At 41.8% G+C, this 25,712-nt stretch overlaps 1 protein-coding gene across 1 annotated transcript in view; it reads left to right on the forward strand.

Annotated features, from left to right (window-relative positions):
* UNC79 (unc-79 subunit of NALCN channel complex) overlaps positions 1-25,712 on the forward strand; it is a gene marked incomplete at its 5' end in the record, with an annotated part of 183,863 nt that overhangs the window by 99,375 nt on the left and 58,776 nt on the right. The window contains 8 exons of the mRNA XM_089662827.1: positions 4,636-4,752; positions 7,171-7,254; positions 7,732-7,834; positions 13,118-13,258; positions 13,759-13,797; positions 22,511-22,623; positions 22,709-22,794; positions 25,174-25,347. Of these exons, the coding sequence (XP_089518953.1) occupies positions 4,636-4,752; positions 7,171-7,254; positions 7,732-7,834; positions 13,118-13,258; positions 13,759-13,797; positions 22,511-22,623; positions 22,709-22,794; positions 25,174-25,347 (857 nt within the window). The remainder of the gene's footprint in view (positions 1-4,635; positions 4,753-7,170; positions 7,255-7,731; positions 7,835-13,117; positions 13,259-13,758; positions 13,798-22,510; positions 22,624-22,708; positions 22,795-25,173; positions 25,348-25,712) is intronic.

Here is a 25,712-nt window from a genome sequence, read left to right on the forward strand (position 1 = left end):
CATAGCAGAGGGTGAGGTACTCCAGCGCCAGGCAATCCCAACATAGGGGTCTTTTGAGTCCTATATGATTCTGCTATGAGTCCTCCTTTAAAATATGTGGGGTATAATTGTAAAAGAATCATATAGGACTCAAAAGACCCCTATGTTGGGAATGCCTGGCGCTGGAGTACCTCACCCTCTGCTATGTGAGTCCTCCTTTACATTTATACCCCACATATTTTCATGTATGTGCCCCATTGGTGGGTTTTTAACTGAACTTATGCTATTGTTACCTTTTTTGGTATTATTTGTGAGGTTTTTTTTACTCCATAGATGCACTGCAAGCCCCTGAGGAAGCGACCCCTGTCGTGAAACATGCTGGGCCAAATGTAACAGCGGAACCCCCCCATATCTGGTGAAAGTGGACCATTTCATCTCCACCTAGGGTCCATATGAGGAATTTGGAACTTAACTCCGGGGGAAAGGCACTGAAGTCTATGTGCATTTTTAAATTTATTTATTTATTTCAGGTACTTATATAGCGCCGTCAATTTACGCCGCACTTTACATATATATTGTACATTCACATCAGTCCCCGCCCCCAATCGGCGTACAATCTAAGGTCTCTAGCTCACATTCATACATACAACTACTAGGAAACAAACACATATCTAAGAAAAACCAGCGCTAGATCTATATAGTGGAGCAGCTTAGCATAAAAGGGTAAAACCTCAAAAAACCTCTTAGGATGACATCAATATATAAAACAAGCATGCAGCGCTCCTATATGATATAAAACAAACAAAATACCAAACGCATGTATATTACTTCGAATTTGAGAAATATGCTTATATATGTGCAAAATGGTGCATAACGCACATGGCTATATATCGCCGAGCATGCATAAGTTCATGAGTGGATTTCCCAAGTTCAAACGTGAGGATGAGTGACAGTCTGTTTGTAGCAAACTTCAATATATTCGTGACATCAAATGGTGAAGAAAAGAGAATAATACGCACTAACCAGATAGCGCTATATAAACGCATGTAGATGATGAGATCATCTAGGTGTGAGCATCTGGACCCAGGTGTTCTGATTATGGCAACATCTATCGCAGCATTACAGTAGGATTTCCAAATGGCAGGGGTATGATTGAAGACCACCGGAGGGAGCCAGCAACCAGGATCACTTCAGACCAGGTATCCCAAAGCATATAGTATGTTCGCCGACCACCAGGGGGAAAAAGAGCTCAGGAGAGTATCCAATAGTTTCCTTGGGGAAAATTGGCTCAAGCGAAAATGAGCCAGAGGACAAAAATATCTAAGTGCAGCATTACTTTATTTAGAATTTGCAGTAAAATGATAAAATATAACTCACATAATATGCAAAAAAGGGGCCCATTGGCCAGACAAGAAGAGGTCCACGTGGATAGAAAGTCACTGAGGGCAGCTATCTGACATGTTTCGTGCCACGCACGTTCTCAAAGAAAGCTGGGTCCAGATGCTCACACCTAGATGATCTCATCATCTACATGCGTTTATATAGTGCTATCTGGTTAGTGCGTATTATTCTCTTTTCTTCACCATTTGATGTCACGAATATATTGAAGTTTGCTACAAACAGACTGTCACTCATCCTCACGTTTGAACTTGGGAAATCCACTCATGAACTTATCCATGCTTGGCGATATATAGCTATGTGCGTTATGCACCATTTTGCACATATATAAGCATATTTCTCAAATTCGAAGTAATATACATGCGTTTGGTATTTTGTTTGTTTTATATCATATAGGAGCGCTGCATGCTTGTTTTATATATTGATACAACTACTAGGGCCAATTTAGACTGGAGCCAATTAACCTACCGGCATGTCTTTGGAGTGTCAGAGGAAACCCACGCAGGCACAGGGAGAACATGCAAACTCCAGGCAGGTGGTGCCGTGGTTGGGATTCGACCGATGACCCAAGTACTGCCAGACGAAAGTGCTCAAATCACTGATAAATTTTAGATAAACAATATGAATAATGAAATACATGGTTTTATATATTGTGGTGCTGACTTGATGTGCCTAGAAAGTCCTTAAGTGCTGCTATTGGATATTGTGGTACTGAGTTGATGCGCCTAGAAAGTCCGTAAGTGCTGCCAATGGATATTGTGGTACTGAGTTGATGTGCCTAGAAAGTCCGTAAGTGCTGCCATTGGATATTGTGGTACTGAGTTGATGCGCCTAGAAAGTCCGTAAGTGCTGCCATTGGATATTGTGGTACTGAGTTGATGTGCCTAGAAAGTCCATAAGTGCTGCCATTGGATATTGTGGTACTGAGTTGATGTGCCTAGAAAGTCCGTAAGTGCTGCCATTGGATATTGTGGTACTGAGTTGATGTGCCTAGAAAGTCCGTAAGTGCTGCCATTGGATATTGTGGTACTGAGTTGATGCGCCTAGAAAATCTGTAAGTGCTGCCAATGGATATTGTGGTACTGAGTTGATGCGCCTAGAAAGTCCGTAAGTGGCCATTGGATATTGTGGTACTGAGTTGATGTGCCTAGAAAGTCCGTAAGTGGCCATTGGATATTGTGGTACTGAGTTGATGCGCCTAGAAAATCTGTAAGTGCTGCCATTGGATATTGTGGTACTGGGTTGATGTGCCTAGAAAGTCCGTAACTGCTGCCAATGGATATTGTGGTACTGAGTTGATGCGCCTAGAAAGTCCGTAAGTGGCCATTGGATATTGTGGTACTGAGTTGATGCACCTAGAAAGTCCGTAAGTGGCCATTGGATATTGTGGTACTGAGTTGATGTGCCTAGAAAGTCCGTAAGTGGCCATTGGATATTGTGGTACTGAGTTGATGTGCCTAGAAAGTCCATAAGTGGCCATTGGATATTGTGGTACTGAGTTGATGCGCCTAGAAAATCTGTAAGTGCTGCCATTGGATATTGTGGTACTGGGTTGATGTGCCTAGAAAGTCCGTAAGTGCTGCCAATGGATATTGTGGTACTGAGTTGATGCGCCTAGAAAGTCCGTAAGTGCTGCCATTGGATATTGTGGTACTGAGTTGATGTGCCTAGAAAGTCCATAAGTGCTGCCATTGGATATTGTGGTACTGAGTTGATGTGCCTAGAAAGTCCGTAAGTGCTGCCATTGGATATTGTGGTACTGAGTTGATGTGCCTAGAAAGTCCGTAAGTGCTGCCATTGGATATTGTGGTACTGAGTTGATGCGCCTAGAAAATCTGTAAGTGCTGCCATTGGATATTGTGGTACTGAGTTGATGTGCCTAGAAAGTCCATAAGTGCTGCCATTGGATATTGTGGTACTGAGTTGATGTGCCTAGAAAGTCCGTAAGTGCTGCCATTGGATATTGTGGTACTGAGTTGATGTGCCTAGAAAGTCCGTAAGTGCTGCCATTGGATATTGTGGTACTGAGTTGATGTACCTAGAAAATCTGTAAGTGCTGCCAATGGATATTGTGGTACTGAGTTGATGTACCTAGAAAATCTGTAAGTGCTGCCATTGGATATTGTGGTACTGAGTTGATGTACCTAGAAAATCTGTAAGTGCTGCCAATGGATATTGTGGTACTGAGTTGATGTGCCTAGAAAGTCTGTAAGTGGCCAATGGATATTGTGGTACTCAGTTGATGTGCCTAGAAAGTCCGTAAGTGCTGCCATTGGATATTGTGGTATTGAGTTGATGTGCCTAGAAAGTCCATAAGTGCTGCCATTGGATTTGGATCTTTGAACTTGGGACGTGGCACCGCTATATCTATTTGGTATGACACCATGAGGGCAGCACAGTGTCTTAGTGGTTAGCACGTTTGCCTTGCAGTAAATGGGTCATGGGTTCGATTCCCGTCCATGGCGCCTCCTGCATGGAGTTTGCATGTTCTCCCTGTGCTTGCGTGGGTTTACTCCGGGTGCTCCGGTTTCCTCCCACTCTCCAAAGACATGCTGGTAGGTTAATTGGCTCCTGTCTAAAAAAATAAATTGTCCTAGTTTCATCCTGGCAGGATCTCCTGCATGGTGGGGGTTGGGGAAAGACATGGCAACCTACCCTGTAATAATAATTGCTAAGAGAATTCATGGAAAAAGTCGCTTACGCGTCCATGCAGTCGCCAAGGGTCGGATACGACTAAACGGTTAGATAGATAGAGATGACACCATGGTGTCATGGTATCTAATGGTATGACACATAAGCCACCCTATGGTCTCCAACTTCCTCTAATTCATTTGTTACCATCCACTCCAATCGCTTTGAGCGCCCACCAGTTAATGGTCAAGCGAGGAGTGCAGCTTCAGATATGGACTCTATTGAGTTCTAGACGTTGGGTATGTTCCTGACAATCCTTAGAACCGAAGAAGCCACTTGGATGGGCAATGAAGCATCTTCAACTCTACAGAACCAGTCCAGTTGGGTGTGAAGAACTCCTACTAGCTATACGGTACCATGACCTGGATCAATGAGAACCCTCATGGTGGAACCCCTCATTAGGTCGACTCTTCTACATAATACTGCAAAGCAATGGAAGGATCGTGGCATTGTGTTCCAGGCTGTGGAAAGACGCACAACCATATAAAAAGAAACGCCGTTGTATGCCGTAGAGAAGAAAAGCTGCTGCCCAGTAATATATTGCCGCTTTTATTTATGTCCACCAAGCACAATATAGACAGATGAAACGGGGTTCTCTGGGAGCGCTCGCAATGACGCAGCTCATGAAGAGGCAGCTGGAGCACCAATCCAGTGCACCCCACAATATCAGTACCTGGGATCCTGGTAGGTGGAGTCTCCCCTCTTCACCCACCCCTGAGCTTCAACCATCCCACCCACATAGCGAAGGGATAGAACCATCAGTCTTGGGGGAGGGCTCTCGCAAACATCGTGCTGGTATAGTTTTTTTACATTCGCGTTCTACATAAGGTTTTGTGAAACATTTGTGTTTGGTTTTTTTTGTTTTTTTTTTTCTCAGGAGAGAAAAAAATTTCTGAAACTAAATGAGAAATCCAATCCAGACATTTCCAAACAAACGATTCTAAGATTACATTTACTGAATGTGTCTTTATTAGGAAGCGCCAACAAATATTAATGATGAAATAAAATCCATCTGCTGGCTGTTGAGATTGGAAGAGAACGGTCTGCAGGAGAGTCATCTATAGCACGGGTCTCCAAATTGGGATGATTTACTGCCAGACCTTAGAGGAGCTGGATTGTGGCCATTGGGTGTCCTGGTGTCAGTGGGAGAAATAGCGCCCCATCATTGGTGTCCATGGGAGGAATAGCGCCCCATCATTGGTGTCCATGGGAGGAATAGCGCCCCATCATTGGTGTCAGTGGGAGGAATAGCGCCCCATCATTGGTGTCCATGGGAGGAATAGCGCCCCATCATTGGTGTCAGTGGGAGGAATAGCGCCCCATCATTGGTGTCAGTGGGAGGAATAGTGCCCCATCATTGGTGTCAGTGGGAGGAATAGTGTCTTATCGCTGGTGTCAGTGGGAGGAATAGTGCCCCGTCATTGGTGTCAGTGGGAGGAATAGTGCCCCGTCATTGGTGTCAGTGGGAGGAATAGTGCCCCATCATTGGTGTCAGTGGGAGGAATAGTGCCCCATCATTGGTGTCCGTGGGAGGAATAGCGCCCCATCATTGGTGTCAGTGGGAGGAATAGTGTCCCATCATTGGTGTCAGTGGGAGGAATAGTGCCCCATCATTGGTATCAGTTGGAGGAATAGTGCCCCATCATTGGTGTCAGTGGGAGGAATAGTGCCCCATCATTGGTGTCAGTGGGAGGAATAGTGCCCCATCATTGGTGTCCGTGGGAGGAATAGTGCCCCATCATTGGTGTCCATGGGAGGAATAGCGCCCCATCATTGGTGTCCATGGGAGGAATAGCGCCCCATCGTTGGTGTCAGTGGGAGGAATAGTGCCCCATCATTGGTGTCCGTGGGAGGAATAGCGCCCCATCATTGGTATCAGTGGGAGGAATAGTGCCCCATCGTTGGTGTCAGTGGGAGGAATAGTGCCCCATCATTGGTGTCAGTGGGAGGAATAGTGCTCCATCATTGGTGTCAGTGGGAGGAACAGTGCCCCATCATTGGTGTCAGTGGGAGGAATAGTGCTCCATCATTGGTGTCAGTGGGAGGAATAGTGCTCCATCATTGGTGTCAGTGGGAGGAACAGTGCCCCATCATTGGTGTCAGTGGGAGGAATAGTGCTCCATCATTGGTGTCAGTGGGGGGAATAGTGCCCCATCATTGGTGTCCGTGGGAGGAATAGCGCCCCATCATTGGTGTCATTGGAGGAATAGCGCCCCATCATTGGTGTCCGTGGGAGGAATAGTGCCCCATCATTGGTGTCCGTGGGAGGAATAGTGCCCCATCATTGGTGTCAGTGGGAGGAATAGTGCCCCATCATTGGTGTCAGTGGGAGGAATAGTGTCCCATCATTGGTATCAGTGGGAGGAATAGTGCCCCATCATTGGTGTCAGTGGGAGGAATAGTGTCCCATCGCTGGTGTCAGTGGGAGGAATAGTGCCCCGTCATTGGTGTCAGTGGGAGGAATAGTGCCCCGTCATTAGTGTCAGTGGGAGGAATAGTGCCCCATCATTGGTATCAGTGGGAGGAATGGTGCCCCATCATTGGTGTCAGTGAGAGGAATAGTGCCCCATCATTGGTGTCAGTGGGAGGAATAGTGCCCTATCATTGGTGTCAGTGGGAGGAATAGTGCCCCATCATTGGTGTCAGTGGGAGGAATAGTGTCCCATCATTGGTGTCAGTGGGAGGAATAGTGTCCCATCATTGGTGTCAGTGGGAGGAATAGTGTCCCATCATTAGTGTCAGTGGGAGGAATAGTGTCCCATCATTGGTGTCAGTGGGAGGAATAGTGTCCCATCATTGGTGTCAGTGGGAGGAATAGTGCCCCAAGGGCTGGATAAAGGCAAGCACATGGCTGCATCTGGCCCCTGGGCCACAGTTTGGAGACCCCTGATCTATAGGATCCAATTACATCCTCTGCAGTACTGTGCTCTTCCCACAAATCACTTTCAGACAATAGTAACCCTTCATTCACACGAAGTATTCATTACTGAACGTTGTTTTGACTGGAGAGCTCATTAGACTCAGATCATTGTGTGATTTTGCTCTGTTTTTGGAAAGTCTTCAACATTTTAAGTGGTTAATATTCGTCTTTTTTTCATTTAGATGACCCCAAAGCTGCGCATGAAGTCTTAGGAAGCATTTCAGAGGTGTCAATGGGCAGGACGAGTATTCCGTATATTCAGATTGGTGGGTGAAATGATGATATTATTAATATGACTTATTGTACGAGTCTCTTTAGTGGTACATTCTTGAGGTTCTGTACCAAAGGTTCTGGTATCGTCTGAACCTGAGGGTGTGCAGGGGGAGGGGAACACTTTGTCATGCCTTCAGCAGGTGTATAAGTGGGACTTTTAGGTGGTTTCGCTCCTCAGTGCCACCCAAAAACACATCAATTCCTTGTGGACTGACCCTTTAACTATATATCCTGGAAAGGTTCGTCTTGTTCACTCCAGCCTCTGGTGATGAGCGATCTCTGCACCCCAGAACACCCCGAGATCTCTAAGCACTTGGAATTCACAGAACACCTAAAATGATAAATTCTCCCATGACAGCAGATCACATGACACCATTCCGCTCACACTATTGGATCAGAATGTTCGCACTGTTCAGTCCGGGATCTAACATCAACCAACTGTCACAATGTTTCTTTTTGTATCTTTTAAGGGGCAACAAAGTCCAGCCTACTCTCGGCTCCCAGTATCGTCAGCATGTTTGTTCCCGCCCCCGAGGATTTTTCTGATGACCAGCCCACAATAATGTCTGATAAGTAGGTGTCCAGAGAACCCAGACGGGGATCATGACTTTCAGAATGGATGTAAATGTCTTCTGTATGCATGAACCCGATAGATAGATAGATAGATAGATAGATAGATAGATAGATAGATAATAGATAGATAATAGATAGATAGATAGATAGATAGATAGATAGATAGATAGATAGATAGATAATAGATAGATAGATAATAGATAGATAGATAGATAGATAGATAGATAGATAATAGATAGATAGATAGATAATAGATAGATAGATAGATAATAGATAGATAGATAGATGATAGATAGATGATAGATAGATAGATAATAGATAGATAGATAGATAGATAGATAGATAGATAGATAGATAGATAGATAATAGATAGATAGATAGATAATAGATAGATAGATAGATAGATAGATAGATAGATAGATAGATAGATAGATAGATAATAGATAGATAGATAGATAGATAATAGATAGATAGATAGATAGATAGATAATAGATAGATAGATAGATAGATAATAGATAGATAGATAATAGATAGATAGATAGATAGATAGATAGATAGATAGATAGATAATAGATAGATAGATAGATAGATAGATAATAGATAGATAGATAATAGATAGATAGATAGATAGATAATAGATAGATAATAGATAGATAGATAGATAGATAGATAGATAATAGATAGATAGATAGATAGATAGATGATAGATAATAGATAGATAGATAGATAGATAGATAATAGATAGATAGATAGATAGATAGATAGATAATAGATAGATAGATAGATAATAGATAGATAGATAATAGATAGATAGATAGATAGATAGATAGATAGATAGATAGATAGATAATAGATAGATAATAGATAGATAGATAGATAGATAGATAATAGATAGATAGATAATAGATAGATAATAGATAGATAGATAGATAGATAGATAGATAGATAGATAGATAGATAGATAATAGATAGATAGATAGATAATAGATAGATAGATAGATAATAGATAGATAATAGATAGATAATAGATAGATAATAGATAGATAGATAGATAGATAGATGATAGATAGATAGATAGATAGATAGATAGATAGATAGATAGATAGATAATAGATAGATAGATAGATAATAGAAGATAGATAGATAGATAGATAGATAATAGATAGATAGATAGATAATAGATAGATAGATAGATAGATAGATAGATAGATAGATAGATAATAGATAGATAGATAGATAGATAGATAGATAGATAGATAGATAGATAATAGATAGATAGATAGATAGATAATAGATAGATAGATAATAGATAGATAGATAGATAGATAGATAGATAGATAGATAGATAGATAATAGATAGATAGATAGATAGATAGATAATAGATAGATAATAGATAGATAGATAGATAGATAATAGATAGATAATAGATAGATAGATAGATAGATAGATAGATAGATAGATAGATAGATAATAGATAGATAGATAGATAGATGATAGATAATAGATAGATAGATAGATAGATAGATGATAGATAATAGATAGATAGATAGATAGATAGATAGATAGATAGATAGATAGATAGATAATAGATAATAGATAGATAGATAATAGATAATAGATAGATAGATAATAGATAATAGATAGATAGATAGATAGATAGATAGATGATAGATAATAGATAGATAATAGATAGATAGATAGATAATAGATAGATAGATGATAGATAATAGATAGATAGATAGATAGATAGATAATAGATAGATAGATAATAGATAGATAATAGATAGATAGATAGATAGATAGATAGATAGATAGATAGATAGATAGATAGATAGATAATAGATAGATAGATAGATAGATAATAGATAGATAGATAGATAATAGATAGATAGATAATAGATAGATAATAGATAGATAGATAGATAGATAGATAGATAGATAATAGATAGATAGATAGATAGATAGATAGATAGATAATAGATAGATAGATAATAGATAGATAGATAGATAGATAGATAGATAGATAGATAGATAGATAATAGATAGATAATAGATAGATAGATAGATAGATAGATAGATAATAGATAGATAGATAGATAGATAGATAGATAGATAGATAGATAGATAGATAGATAATAGATAGATAATAGATAGATAGATAGATAATAGATAGATAATAGATAGATAGATAGATAGATAGATAGATAATAGATAGATAGATAGATAGATAGATAGATAGATAATAGATAGATAGATAGATAGATAGATAGATAGATAGATAGATAATAGATAGATAGATAGATAATAGATAGATAGATAATAGATAGATAGATAGATAGATAGATAGATAGATAGATAGATAGATAATAGATAGATAATAGATAGATAGATAGATAATAGATAGATAGATAGATAGATAGATAATAGATAGATAGATAGATAGATAGATAGATAGATAGATAGATAGATAATAGATAGATAGATAGATAATAGATAGATAGATAGATAGATAATAGATAGATAGATAGATAATAGATAGATAATAGATAGATAGATAGATAGATGATAGATAGATAGATAGATAGATAGATAGATAGATAGATAGATAGATAATAGATAGATAGATATATAATAGAAGATAGATAGATAGATAGATAATAGATAGATAGATAGATAATAGATAGATAGATAATAGATAGATAGATAGATAGATAGATAGATAATAGATAGATAGATAATAGATAGATAGATAGATAGATAGATAGATAATAGATAGATAGATAATAGATAGATAGATAGATAGATAGATAGATAGATAGATAGATAGATAATAGATAGATAATAGATAGATAGATAGATAGATAGATAGATAGATAGATAGATAGATAGATAATAGATAGATAGATAGATAGATAATAGATAGATAATAGATAGATAGATAGATAGATAGATAGATAGATAGATAGATAGATAGATTGATAGATAGATAGATAGATAGATGATAGATAATAGATAGATAGATAGATAGATAGATAGATAGATAGATAGATAGATAATAGATAGATAATAGATAGATAGATAGATAGATAGATAGATAATAGATAGATAATAGATAGATAGATAGATAATAGATAGATAATAGATAGATAGATAGATAGATAGATAGATAGATAGATAGATAGATAGATAATAGATAGATAGATAGATAGATAGATGATAGATAATAGATAGATAGATAGATAGATAGATAGATAGATAGATAGATAGATAGATAGATAGATAATAGATAATAGATAGATAGATAGATAGATAATAGATAGATAGATAGATAGATAATAGATAGATAGATAATAGATAATAGATAGATAGATAGATAGATAGATAATAGATAGATAGATAATAGATAATAGATAGATAGATAGATAGATAGATGATAGATAATAGATAGATAATAGATAGATAGATAGATAGATAGATAGATGATAGATAATAGATAGATAATAGATAGATAGATAGATAGATAGATAGATAGATAGATAGATAGATAATAGATAGATAGATAATAGATAGATAATAGATAGATAGATAGATAGATAATAGATAGATAATAGATAGATAGATAGATAGATAGATAGATAGATAGATAGATAGATAATAGATAGATAGATAGATAGATAGATAGATAGATAGATAATAGATAGATAGATAGATAATAGATAGATAGATAGATAGATAGATAGATAGATAGATAATAGATAGATAGATAGATAGATAGATAGATAGATAATAGATAGATAGATAGATAGATAATAGATAGATAGATAGATAGATAGATGATAGATAGATAGATAGATAGATAGATAGATAGATAATAGATAGATAGATATATAATAGAAGATAGATAGATAGATAGATAATAGATAGATAGATAGATAATAGATAGATAATAGATAGATAGATAGATAGATAGATAGATAGATAGATAGATAGATAGATAATAGATAGATAGATAGATAATAGATAGATAGATAGATAGATAGATAGATAGATAGATAATAGATAGATAATAGATAGATAATAGATAGATAGATAGATAGATAGATAGATAGATAATAGATAGATAGATAGATAGATAATAGATAGATAGATAGATAGATAATAGATAGATAGATAGATGATAGATAATAGATAGATAGATAGATAGATAGATACTGTAGATAGATAGATGATAGATAATAGATAGATAGATAGATAGATAGATAGATAGATAATAGATAGATAGATAGATAGATAGATAGATAGATAGATAATAGATAGATAGATAATAGATAATAGATAGATAATAGATAATAGATAGATAGATAGATAGATAGATAGATAGATAGATAGATAGATAGATGATAGATAATAGATAGATAATAGATAGATAGATAGATAGATAGATGATAGATAATAGATAGATAGATAGATAGATAGATAGATAGATAGATGATAGATAATAGATAGATAATAGATAGATAGATAGATAGATAGATAGATAGATAGATAGATAGATAGATAGATAGATAGATAGATAGATAGATGATAGATAATAGATAGATAGATAGATAGATAGATAATAGATAGATAGATAGATAGATAGATAGATAGATAGATAGATAGATAATAGATAGATAGATAGATAATAGATAGATAGATAGATAGATAGATAGATAGATAATAGATAGATAGATGATAGATAGATAATAGATAGATAGATAGATAGATAATAGATAGATAGATAATAGATAGATAGATAGATAGATAGATAGATAGATAGATAGATAATAGATAGATAGATAGATAATAGATAGATAGATAGATAGATAGATAATAGATAGATAATAGATAGATAATAGATAGATAGATAATAGATAGATAATAGATAGATAGATAGATAGATTAATAGATAGATAATAGATAGATAGATAATAGATAGATAGATAGATAGATAGATAGATAATGAGAACTACTTCTGTAGATACATAGATTGATAAAAGAGATATTTAATTTATATCTATAAATCTCTAACTTTCTTAGTTTGGAACAAGACAACAGAAAGTTGATTATGTTTCTATGTGTGAAGATAGATAAATATTGGATGTGTAGATATGTCCATAGATATTAGGTAGGTAGATATGTCCATAGATATTAGGTAGGTAGATATGTACATATTGCATCTATAGGTAGGTAGAATACACATAGATGGATGAGTAGATAAATGCTGTGTATTGTTCTTTAGGTGCCATGACTGTGGAGCCATCCTGGAGGAGTATGATGAGGAAACTTTAGGCCTGGCCATCGTTGTTTTGCTGACATTCATTCACCTGAGCCCGGACTTGGCGGCTCCTCTGCTGCTGGATATCATGCAATCTGTGGGCAGGTATGACGTTGCCAGAGTGATAACCAGTGATAAGCTTGGATTCGACTGAACCCCGAAGTGAGCTGTCATTCCTGGTCAATGAGGTGCGGCCGGGACATTGTCATTGGCCTAATGTGGCCATATTAGGTCAGTGATGTCACAAATATCCCCGCCCCCTTTGTGTACGTGCAACTGCAGGATGGGGAATCCCCCGCCCACAGCTCACTGACCCGGCATTGACTGCTGTGTTTGGACCAAACCTGGGGTTGAGGTTAAGCTCAGCCCTAGCGATACTAAAGAAAAAAAGAAAACTAATGCAGCCATCCCATCTAGGGACTAGTATGCTTCTTTAGAGGACATTTTCAGTTTTGGGGTTAGATCCATTTTAAATTGAGGTGTGCGGGCACAAAATCCCAGGACACGTGTGGGGGGAGGGGCACGTGACATAAATTGAACGGTACGTTGTCATTGGTTCTGTATATATCGATAATTATTTCCATATTGATTGTTTTGCGGATTAGGTTGGCGTCCAGTACAAGTTTCTCCAATCATGCTGAAAGGTAAATAATAAGTTGCATCTCCATATACATATGTGCGTGGCGTGTATCCGTGCGTCTCCACTCGTTATCGCCATTTTGTGTTACGCTGCTTTATGTTTCATTGAAAAGCTTACTAATGACATTTTTAAGTTGACCCCTCCCCCCCTCCCCCCCCATCCAGAACTGAAAGCAATGTGGTGGAGGACCTACCTTACCCTAGGTTCAGACTGGATGCGGTGTGACTTTCAGGCAGTTTGGAGTGCGATTTGTGTTTGACAGCTACGATTGTAATGCAGTTTTAATAGTCTATCGGCCTAATCACGCAAAGGACCCTTTTTTACATTTTTTTTTAACCACTTCCCGTCCTGCCCATGTATATAAACAGCCGGACGGTGGCAGTGCAGGGGCGGGGGGCCTTCCCACCCCCTGCTTGTGCGCGCTCCCTGGCTGCGCGTAGCACCACGATCCGGTGCCCGCTGTGTCCTCCGGACACTGTGGAACACCGATCACTGTACGGGACCTCTGTACGAGGTCCCGATCATGTGATCACTGATTGGCCAAACAGTGATCACATGCAGAGTAGTACCCAAGATGTCACTTCTGACATTGCTTACTACGTGTGAAATCTTGAATGATCACACAGATCACATGGTACAGGGCTATTCACAACAGCCTTGTACCATGTGACAAGCTGTGACCAATCACAGCTCACACAATATTTCTCAATGACTGCAGGAATGCAGCCAGAGAGGAGAAATGATTCCTCTTACAGCCTTTATGGGTGTAAAAGCAATCAGTGTAAAAAAAAATAAAAAATCTTCATCCCCCCCCACAAGTAGTACAGTGTCACCATGGAGACCCCACACTGCTAGGGTGACAGTATGTTAAAAAAAACCCATAAATAATAATATAAAAAAAATAAAATAACAATGTAAAAAAAATGTTTAAAAATTATAATTTTTGGTTATAAACTAATTTGGGTTTTTGTTTTTCACTAAAAAGATAACGGAATAAATTTTGGCCAAGATTTTGATGAAATATTATTTATTTGCAAAATTTTATAAGAAAAACACTTTTTTTTTCAAATTGTTTGGACTTTTTCATTTATATAGCAAAAAAAATAAAAATCCCAGTGGTGAATAAATACCACCAAAATCCCACCAAAATAAAGTTTTATCTGTCTCAAAAAAATGCTAAAAAATTCATATGGGTACAGTGTTGCATGACCGCGCAATTGTCATTCAAAGTGTGATAGCGCTGAAAGCTGAAAATTGGCCTGGACTGGAAGGGGGGGAAAGTGTCCGGACTGGAAGGGGGGGAAAGTGTCCGGACTGGAAGGGGGGGAAAGTGTCCGGACTGGAAGGGGGGGAAAGTGTCCGGTCTGGAAGGGGGGAAAGTGTCCGGACTGGAAGGGGGGGAAAGTGTCCGGACTGGAAGGGGGTGAAAGTGTCCGGACTGGAAGGGGGTGAAAGTGTCCGGACTGGAAGGGGGTGAAAGTGTCCAGACTGGAAGGGGGTGAAAGTGTCCGGACTGGAAGGGGGGAAAGTGTCCGGACTGGAAGGGGGTGAAAGTGTCCGGACTGGAAGGGGGTGAAAGTGTCCGGACTGGAAGGGGGTGAAAGTGTCCGGACTGGAAGGGGGTGAAAGTGTCCAGACTGGAAGGGGGTGAAAGTGTCCGGACTGGAAGGGGGGAAAGTGTCCGGACTGGAAGGGGGTGAAAGTGTCCGGACTGGAAGGGGGTGAAAGTGTCCGGACTGGAAGGGGGAAAGTGTCCGGACTGGAAGGGGGGAAAGTGTCCAGACTGGAAGGGGGGGAAAGTGTCCGGACTGGAAGGGGGTGAAAGTGTCCGGACTGGAAGGGGGAAAGTGTCCGGACTGGAAGGGGGGAAAGTGTCCAGACTGGAAGGGGGGGAAAGTGTCCAGACTGGAAGGGGGGGAAAGTGTCCAGACTGGAAGGGGGGGGGGAGTGTCCGGACTGGAAGAAGGGTGGAGTGTCCAGACTGGAAGAGGGGGGGAGTGTCCAGACTGGAAGAGGGGGGGAAAGAGTCCGGACTGGAAGGGGGGGGAGTGTCCGGACTGGAAGGGGGGGGGGAGTGTCCGGACTGGAAGGGGGTGAAAGTGTCCGGACTGGAAGGGGGGGAAAGTGTCCGGACTGGAAGGGGGGGAAAGTGTCCGGACTGGAAGGGGGGTGGAAAGTGTCCGGACTGGAAGTGGTTAACCATCAGATTCGCACCACATAGATGTGAACGGCCTTGGTAGGAAACTATGTTATTTCGCTTGGCATGCAAATCTATGCGTTCTGGAATGCATCTGAACCGCATATGTTTGCATCAATGTGAACCAGGGCGGAAAGTCAATCTGCCAAAATATTAACAATTTTTATTCGATGCTTGGGCTCAGCCATTATTGTGATGTGGGTGTAAGTATACTTAGTGTGTGGTGTGGCTGGGCAGATAGTAATGAAGCTTGGGTTGCTTGGTTGAGCAGCTTCTTATGGAGGCAAAGATAGGGATACATAGGAACCATGATATAATGCAAGGTTCCTGGTTAGGATGTTGTCATCAGACGATCCATCTGTGAGTGTTTGGTTGAGGAGCACATTGTACAGAAGGTCGGTTGAGGAGCAACTTGTAAAGAAGATCGGGTTGAGGAGCAGCTTGTTCAGAAGATTGGTTGAGGAGCACCTTGTACAAAAGGTCTATTGAGGAGCACCTTGCACAGAAGGTCGGTTGAAGAACAGCTTGTACAGAAGGTCGGTTGAGGAGCAGCGTGTACAAAAGGTCAGTTGAGGAGCACCTTGTACATAAGTTCAGTTGAGGAGCACCTTGTACAGAAGGTTATTTGAGGAGCAGCTTGCACAGAAGCTTGTTTGAGAAGCACCTTGTACAGAAGGTCAGTTGAGGAACACCTTGTACAGAAGGTCGGTTGAGGAGCACCTTGTACAGAAGGTCATTTGTGGAGCAGCTTCTGCAAAAGGTTAGTTCCGGAGCACCTTGTACAGAATGTTGGTTGAGGAGCATCTTGTAAAGGTCGGTTGAGGAGCAGCTTGCACAGAAGGTTGGTTGAGGAGCTCCTTACAGAAGGTCGTTTGAGGAGCAGCTTGTACAGAAGTTCAGTTGAGAAGTACCTTGTACAGAAGGTTGGTTGATGTGTACCTTGTACAGACAGTCGGTTGAGGAGCAGCTTGTACAGAAGATCAGTTGAGGAGCACTTTGTACAGAAGGTCCTGCAACATGGTGGTTCATTGAAAGTCTTGACAATTTGGATAGTAGTATACAGCTGATATTTTTTGGGGAATGTGAGGACCACATTGCAGGCAGTGCAGAAAGTCCACCAAGCACAGTGAGCTTTGGAGTCACACAGAAGCACATGGACTATACGGTCATCTTTGCACTTGCAAGTAGCTTAAGGGCTCAATATATCAGAACATGGTGCAATTACTCCTGCTGACACCAATGATGGGGAACCATTCCTTCCACTGACACCAATGATGGCACGCTATTCCTCAAACTAACACCGACGGGGCACTATATCTCCCACTGACACCAATGATGGGGCACTATTCCTACCACTGATACCAATGATGGGACACTATTCCTACCACTGATACCAATGATGGGACACTATTCCTCCCATTGATACCAATGATGGTGCATTATTCCTCCCACTGATACCAATGATGGGACACTATTCCTCCCACTGACACCAATGATGGGGCACTATTCCTCCCACTGATACCAATGATGGGACACTATTCCTCCCACTGACACCAATGATGGGACACTATTCCTACCACTGATACCAACGATGGGGCACTATTCCTCCCACTGATACCAATGATGGTGCATTATTCCTCCCACCGATACCAATGATGGGGCACTATTCCTCCCACTGATACCAATGATGGGGCACTATTCCTCCCACTGACACCAATGATGGGGCACTATTCCTCCCACTGACACCAATGATGGGGCACTATTCCTCCCACTGATACCAATGATGGTGCATTATTCCTCCCACTGATACCAATGATGGGGCACTATTCCTCTCACTGACACCAATGATGGGGCACTATTCCTCTCACTGATACCAATGATGGGGCACTATTCCTCCCACTGATACCAATGATGGAAACTATTCCTCCCACTGACACCAATGATGGGGCACTATTCCTTCCACTGACACCAATGATGGGGCATTATTCCTTCCATACCAATGGTATGGTTTACTCTTACTGGCTATAGTTCAGCCCCCCAAAATCTGAAGGACAGTAAACTGGCCCTTTGTTTGGAAAGTTTGGAGACTCCTGCTCAAGAGCTTGCTCCTTGAGCAATGTGCAATTTCTGCCCCTCAGATGAATAAACTCTGACCCCAATGATCTTTTTAGATATTTGTAGGGGGGATATTCTTCTCAGTGACTACACTACTATTGTACCATGAACTGTAAATAAAGTCATTATTAGCAAGGGTTCCCTCAGACCAGAAAGCCATTTCAAGGGTTCCCCCCCATGATCAAAACCGTGAGGATGGTTGATCTAGATTAACTAGCGATTAAATGTGAATATCCAGAAGAAAAACAAAGAATCTTTTTTTTTTTTTTTCTAAAAATACACCCAGAACTGCAGGAAGCGGAAAGCTTGTAGCTTAGTCTTCTTGATGTCATGATGTCATAGCACCTTGTACAGAAGGTCGGTTGAGGAGCAGCTTGTACAGAAGGTCAGTTGAGGAGCACATTGTACGGAAGGTCGGTTGAGGAGCACCTTGTACGGAAGGTCGGTTGAGGAGCACCTTGTACGGAAGGTCGGTTGAGGAGCACCTTGTACGGAAGGTCGGTTGAGGAGCATCTTGTACGGAAGGTCAGTTAAGGAGCACCTTGTACAGAAGGTTGGGTTGAGGAGCACCTTGTACAGAAGGTTGGGTTGAGGAGCAGCTTGTTCAGAAGGTCGGTTGAGGAGCAGCTTGTTCAGAAGGTCGGTTGAGGAGCACCTTGTACAGAAGGTTGGGTTGAGGAGCACCTTTTAACAGAAGGTTGGGTTAAGGAGAAGCTTGTTTAGAAGGTCGGTTGAGGAGCAGCTTGTTCAGAAGGTCGGTTGAGGAGCACCTTGTACAGAAGGTCGGTTGAGGAGCACTTTGTACGGAAGGTCGGTTCAGGAGCACCTTGTACGGAAGGTCGGTTGAGGAGCACCTTGTACGGAAGGTCAGTTAAGGAGCACCTTGTACAGAAGGTTGGGTTGAGGAGCACCTTGTACAGAAGGTTGGGTTGAGGAGCACCTTGTACAGAAGGTCGGTTGAGGAGCAGCTTGTTCAGAAGGTCGGTTGAGGAGCAGCTTGTTCAGAATGTCAGTTGAGGAGCAGCTTGTTCAGAAGGTCGGTTGAGGAACAACTTGTTCAGAAGGTCGGTTGAGGAGCACCTTGTACAGAAGGTCGATTGAGGAGCTATTTGTAGGGGGGGTATTCTACCCAGTGACCACACTACTATTGTACCATGAACTGTAGAAAAAGTCATTATTAGCAAGGGTTCCCTCAGACCAGAAAGCCATTTCAAGGGTTCCCCCCATGTTCAGAACCTTGAGGATGGTTGATCTAGATTAACTAGTGATTAAATGTGAATATCCAGAAGAAAAACAAAGAATCTTTTTTTTTTTTCTAAAAATACACCCAGAACTGCAGGAAGCGGAAAGCTCGTAGCTTCTTCTTGAAGTCATGATGTCATTGCAGGTCCTAATTGTGACGAACCCATTGCTTAATGAACGATGACAACCACTTGTAATATCAATGATCTCATCGGGATTTATTCTTGACATTTGTACGAGTAAGACCGTGAAAGAGGCGATAGGTTTTCATAAACTAAAATTACGTAATATTACAGCATTTGTTTTCCAATATAAATGATGTATTATACTGCCATTATGTCCAAAGAGGCAAAAGAGGGCGCGCCAGACTCGTGAGTTAACCAAAACACCACCAAAAATATCGAAGAAGAAGTGGGATGACCACTAGGCACACAAGAACAAAGTCACTGTCACGTACCTGATTGGAGACTGAAATGACGAGGTCGGCCTCACTTGTGTCACTAGCGCTGACCCCACTGGAGGTGGAACAGAGGGTGTCTAGGGACCAGGGCGACAAGAGCACCAGGAGATGTTGTTTACAGCTCTTGCAGCTGGAGACTTTGGAAGACTGATGGACCTCCGATTCAGGATCAGTAGTGATATGCAGAGCTGGTATGGTAGGTCGCCAGGTGTGCACCAGAGCAAGGCAGGAAGCTGGGATGGGAGACAGGAGCAATGTCATAGGAATAGCCGGGGTCATCAACGGGCGGACAGCGAGGTACCACATCATAAGCAAGCCAAAGTCAGGAGCAGAGCCGAAGTCAGGAACCAGTATCTAGCAGGAGAGTAATCAGAGTCAGGTCAGGAACAAGCCGGGTCAGCAACAAGGAAATCACACAGGAACAAGCAGGAAACAGGGAACAGCTGAAGACCAGTCAGCACTCAGCACAGGCAGAGGCACCTTTTAAATAGTCCGTCTGGTGCCAATCTTTACCGTGCGTGTGCGATCGCGCATTTTTGTGCGCATGCACACTTCTATTCGCCAATCGTCTCAGCGGGATTCCCTTAAAGTCACATTTAAAAGCAATATGCATATTTATTACAAGTGTCTCCCTATAAAACATCACAGTAGTGGTAAAAAAATAAAGACACATTGTACGTTGCATGATATGGCCTAGTCTTCTACGCGTTTCACGAAAGATCCACTTCTTCAGGACTGTAACTGTATTTTAGGGCAGGCATATACACTCACCGGCCACTTTATTAGGTCCACCTTGCTGGTCCCGGGTTGGACCTCCTTTTGCCTTCATCCTTCGTGGCATAGGTCCAACAAGGTATCAAGAACATTCCTCAGAAATTTTGCTCCATATTGACATGATGGCATCATGCAGTTGCTGCAGATTTGTCAGCTGCACATCCATGATGGGACTCTCCCATTCCACCACATCCCAAAGGTGCTCTGTTGGCTGGAGATCTGGTGACTGGAGGCCAATGGAGTACAGGGAACTCATTGTCATGTTCAAGAAACCAGTTGGAGATGATCTGAGCTTTGTGACATGGGGCATTATCCTGCTGGAAGGAGCCATCAGAAGATGGGGACACGAGTCATGAAGGGATGGACATGGTCTGCAACAATACTCAGGTAGGCCGTGTCGTTTAAACGATGCTCAATTGGTACTAAGGGGCCCAAAGTGTGCCAAGAAAATTTCCCCCACACCATGACACCACCAGCCTGAATCGTTGATACAAGGCAGGATGGATCCACCACACCATGACACCACCACCACCAGCCTGAACCGTTGATACAAGGCAAGACTGATCCACCTCACCATGACAGCACCACCACCAGCCTGAACCGTTGATACAAGGCAGGATGGATCCACCACACCATGACACCACCACCACCAGCCTGAACCGTTGATACAAGGCAGGATGGATCCACCACACCATGACCTTACCACCACCAGCCTGAACCGTTGATACAAGGCAAGATTGATCCACCTCACCATGACACCACAACCACCAGCCTGAACTGTTGATACAAGGCAGGATGGATCCACCACACCATGACCTTACCACCACCAGCCTGAACTGTTGATACAAGGCAGGATGGATCCCCCACACCATGACACCACCACCAGCCTGAAACATTGATACAAGGCAGAATGGATCCACCACACCATGACATCACCACCACCAGCCTGAACCGTTGATACAAGGCAGGATGGATCCACCTTACCATGACACCACCACCACCAGCCTGAACCATTGATACAAGGCAGGATGGATCCATGCTTTCATATTGTTTACGCCAAATTCTGACCCTACCATCTGAATGTTGCAGCAGAAATCGAGACTCAGACCAGACAATGTTTTTCCAATCTTCTATTGTCCAATATGTGTGATCCTGTGTGAATTGTAGCCTCCGTTTCCTGTTCTTAGCTTACAGGAGTGGCACCCGGTGTGGTCTTCTGCTGCTCGATCAGTGGCACTAGCTATAGCTGGAAACACTGATCGCTGTATTGTGCTGGCAGGGAAGGCTCTGCATGGCAGAACACAATAGCACAGTGGAGGGATTCCCCCATCCGAATTGAATGTGTGAATATCAGAACTGGACATGCACTGTGGGCAGACTGGAAGCTGGACAGAAGTAGCTCCTTACTGGGGCTTGTTCCTGTCCAGTAACAAGTATGGATGGGATCAAATCACACTTTACTGGAAAATCGTTAACTCTGCATCGGGGGGGGGGGGGGGTTCAGTCCCCCCTGACCCCCCCTTATCAGCGATCTGCTGGGGGACACCTGCTGGTGGACACTGGAACTACAACCCTCTGCTTAGGGAACCACAGGGCCACCAGCAGGTGATAGAGATCCTGACACCTGAAGTAGAGAACATCTACCCGTAATATTGGCACCATACTTGAGCGCAGAAGACAATTTGTTGTTTTCAATATTACCGTGCCAATATATAACCTTGGGTAAAAACCAAAAGCCCCGGTGAGTATTGTACGAATGCAAAATGCGGAATGGAATTCTCGATGCGCTTTAGGTGTGGGACGTCGTGTCTAAGGGATAGAAGTGTGGACGGCCATTTCCGCTGGAATGACTTCTGGATGGCCCTGTTTAGAATAATTTCCCTTTCTTGTAATGAGCTTCTCTAAATTTGATTTGCGTTCCTTCTGCAGCATGCTGATCCCCGGGAACGTGGCTGGGGTGGCGAAACAATTCCTCCGCTGTGTATTCCACCAGTTGGCACCCAACGGCATCTTCACCCAACTGTTCCAGAGCAATATCAAAGGTAACCTGCCTGGATCCTGAGTCCTGTGAGGGAACGGCCTTTCTCCCGCTGGGAAGGAGCTCACAAAACTTCTTCTCTCTTACAGACGGAAGCTTCTTGCGGACGTTAGCGGTAGCGCTCATGGATTTCAGTGAACTGAGCTCCTTTGCTGCCCTCAGCCAACTGCTGGAGGTGAGGCACCACAAAAAGTATATTATACAGTATGTGGATAGGTCTCACGTTATATTGCAGAGAAATTTTACTGGCCATACACTGTATGAATGTTGACGGGTTAATGATGGACCACCCATGATGAGTTCTGTCAGCCTCATCCTATAATTGAAAAATCAAAGGAGTTGGACTGGATATTGTTGGCCAAACTGCAGCTGCATCCAGTCAGATGTGGCCGCTATTCTTTTGTTCTGACAGCTTGTAGTGTCGGCTGTTGGCATACATAGCATGGATGGAGGAATCTGTTAGATCAAATCACCTCCTCCACTGCTGAGAGGGGGGTTAAACACCACCATCTATGTAACCAGTAGCTCTGGGAGGGTTGGGTTAGCAAGAAATGTTCATATTCAATTGGACTTCAATCTATAAGACATTCTGCTGTTCTGTTAAGTGGCTTTCTCAGCTCCAGTGAGTGTCAGGAACATACGTGTTGTAGCCACACAAGGAAGGTACTGGCACTCATTGAGTTGAGGAAGCCATTTCAATGAGCTGCAGTCTGGTTTTACTAGTTATACCATCTGGTCTGGTACTTCTAGTAGATGTACCTTCTAGTCTGGTTTTGCTAGTAGATATATCATCTGGTCTGGTTCTACCAGTAGATATACCATCTGGTCTGGTTCTACCAGTAGATATACCATCTGGTCTGGTTCTACCAGTAGATATACCATCTGGTCTGGTTCTACCAGTAGATATACCATCTGGTCTGGTTCTACCAGTAGATATACCATCTGGTCTGGTTCTACTAGTAGATGTACCTTCTAGTCTGGTTTTGCTAGTAGATATATCATCTGGTCTGGTTCTACCAGTAGCTATACCAACTAGTATGGTTTTACTAGTCGCTATACCATCTGGTCTGGTTCTACTAGTAGATATACCATCTGGTCTGGTTCTATTAGTAGCTATACCATCTGGTCTGGTTCTACTAGTAGATATACCATCTGGTCAGGTTCTACCAGTAGATATACCATCTGGTTTGGTTCTACTAGTAGATATACCATTTGGTCTGGTTCTACCAGTAGATATACCATCTGGTCTGGTTCTACCAGTAGATATACCATCTGGTCTGGTTCTGTTAGTAGATATACCATCTGGTCTGGTTCTGTTAGTAGATATACCATCTGGTCTGGTTCTGCCAGTAGATATACCATCTGGTCTGGTTCTACCAGTAGATATACCATCTGGTCTGGTACTGCCAGTAGATATACCATCTGGTCTGGTTCTATTAGTAGATATACCATCTGGTCTGGTTCTGCTAGTAGATATACCATCTGGTCTGGTTCTGCTAGTAGATATACCATCTGGTCTGGTTCTATTAGTAGATATACCATCTGGTCTGGTTCTGTTAGTAGATATACCATTTGGTCTGGTTCTACCAGTAGATATACCATCTGGTCTGGTTCTACCAGTAGATATACCATCTGGTCTGGTTCTATTAGTAGATATACCATCTGGTCTGGTTCTGTTAGTAGATATACCATCTGGTCTGGTTCTACCAGTAGATATACCATCTGGTCTGGTTCTACCAGTAGATATACCATCTGGTCTGGTTCTACCAGTAGATATACCATCTGGTCTGGTTCTACCAGTAGATATACCATCTGGTCTGGTTCTGTTAGTAGATATACCATCTGGTCTGGTTCTACTAGTAGATATACCATGACCCGGATAAATGAAATCAAAAGAACTCTGTGTGCACTTACCACTTAAGGCCCCTTTTGCACAAGTGGCACAGGAGTGGAAAAAGTAGGCAGTTGATGCGCTTTTTTACTGCTCCCTGACTGCCTATCTAAAACCCCCATATGAAGGGGGTAGTACACTTGCCACAGCAAATTTAACTCGGCTTGTTGAGTTTGACCAGAAGGATTGCCTGTCAGACTCACCCATTGTGATCAATGGGACCATGCCTGAACTGTGAGGGAAATGCTTGGCTTGTGGCTTTGGCACAGTATTTCACAACAAATCCCCCCCTTGATTGAAAGGAAAAAAGCCAAAAAAAACAATTAGATGGCGGGGGAGTCCCCCCTCCCCCCGAATGCCTGTAATACGCTTCTCTACCAGCTCTGAATTTTTTAGTATTGTCACCCTACAACAGGAAATGTCCGAACAACGACCTTCTTGGCGGGATCAACGGGGAGTATTTCAATAAAAGCTGCAGAATTAAAAATTGTAAAATTACTTTTTAAATCCCATTGTCATATTAAAGCTGATTTGGAACCTCAATGATTGGGTTTACATCTACTGAAATTGCATTGCATTGTGACTGCGCCATCGCCCTGCTACACCAAGTCAGCCGGCTGTAATAAATTGATTCATGTACTCACACCCTTTTTTTATTCCCAGGGTTTGAACAACAAAAAGAACTTACCTGCAGGGGGTGCCATGTTACGCTGCTTAGAAAACATTGCCACTTTTATGGAAGCCTTACCCATGGATTCCCCCAGCAATCTCTGGACAACCATTTGTAATCAATTCCAGACTTTCTTCACCAAACTTCCTTCCGTCCTGCCACTAAAGGTAGGTGCTTGTCCTAGGTAGTAGGTACTCTTTCTAGGTGGTAGGTACTCTTCCCAGGTGTGGTAGATGCTCTTCCCATATGGTAGGCACTCCTCCTAGGTGATAGGTACTCTTCCCAGTTGGTAGGTACTCTTCCAAGGTGGTAGGTGCTGGCACTCTTCCTAGGGGGTAGGTGCTATTCTTAGGTGGTAGATGCTCTTCCCAGATGGTTGGTACTCTTCCAGGGTGGTAGGCACTCTTCCCAGATGGTAGGCACTCTTCCCAGGTGTGGTAGATGCTCTTCCCATATGGTAGGCACTCCTCCTAGGTGATAGGTACTCTTCCCATGTGGTAGGTACCCTTCCTAGATGGTAGGTACTCTTCCT

This window comes from Staurois parvus, unplaced genomic scaffold (assembly GCF_062004578.1).
Source record: "Staurois parvus isolate SC_StPar_1 unplaced genomic scaffold, SC_StPar_1.0 ptg001563l, whole genome shotgun sequence".
In the NCBI taxonomy this organism is placed as follows: Eukaryota; Metazoa; Chordata; class Amphibia; order Anura; family Ranidae; genus Staurois; species Staurois parvus.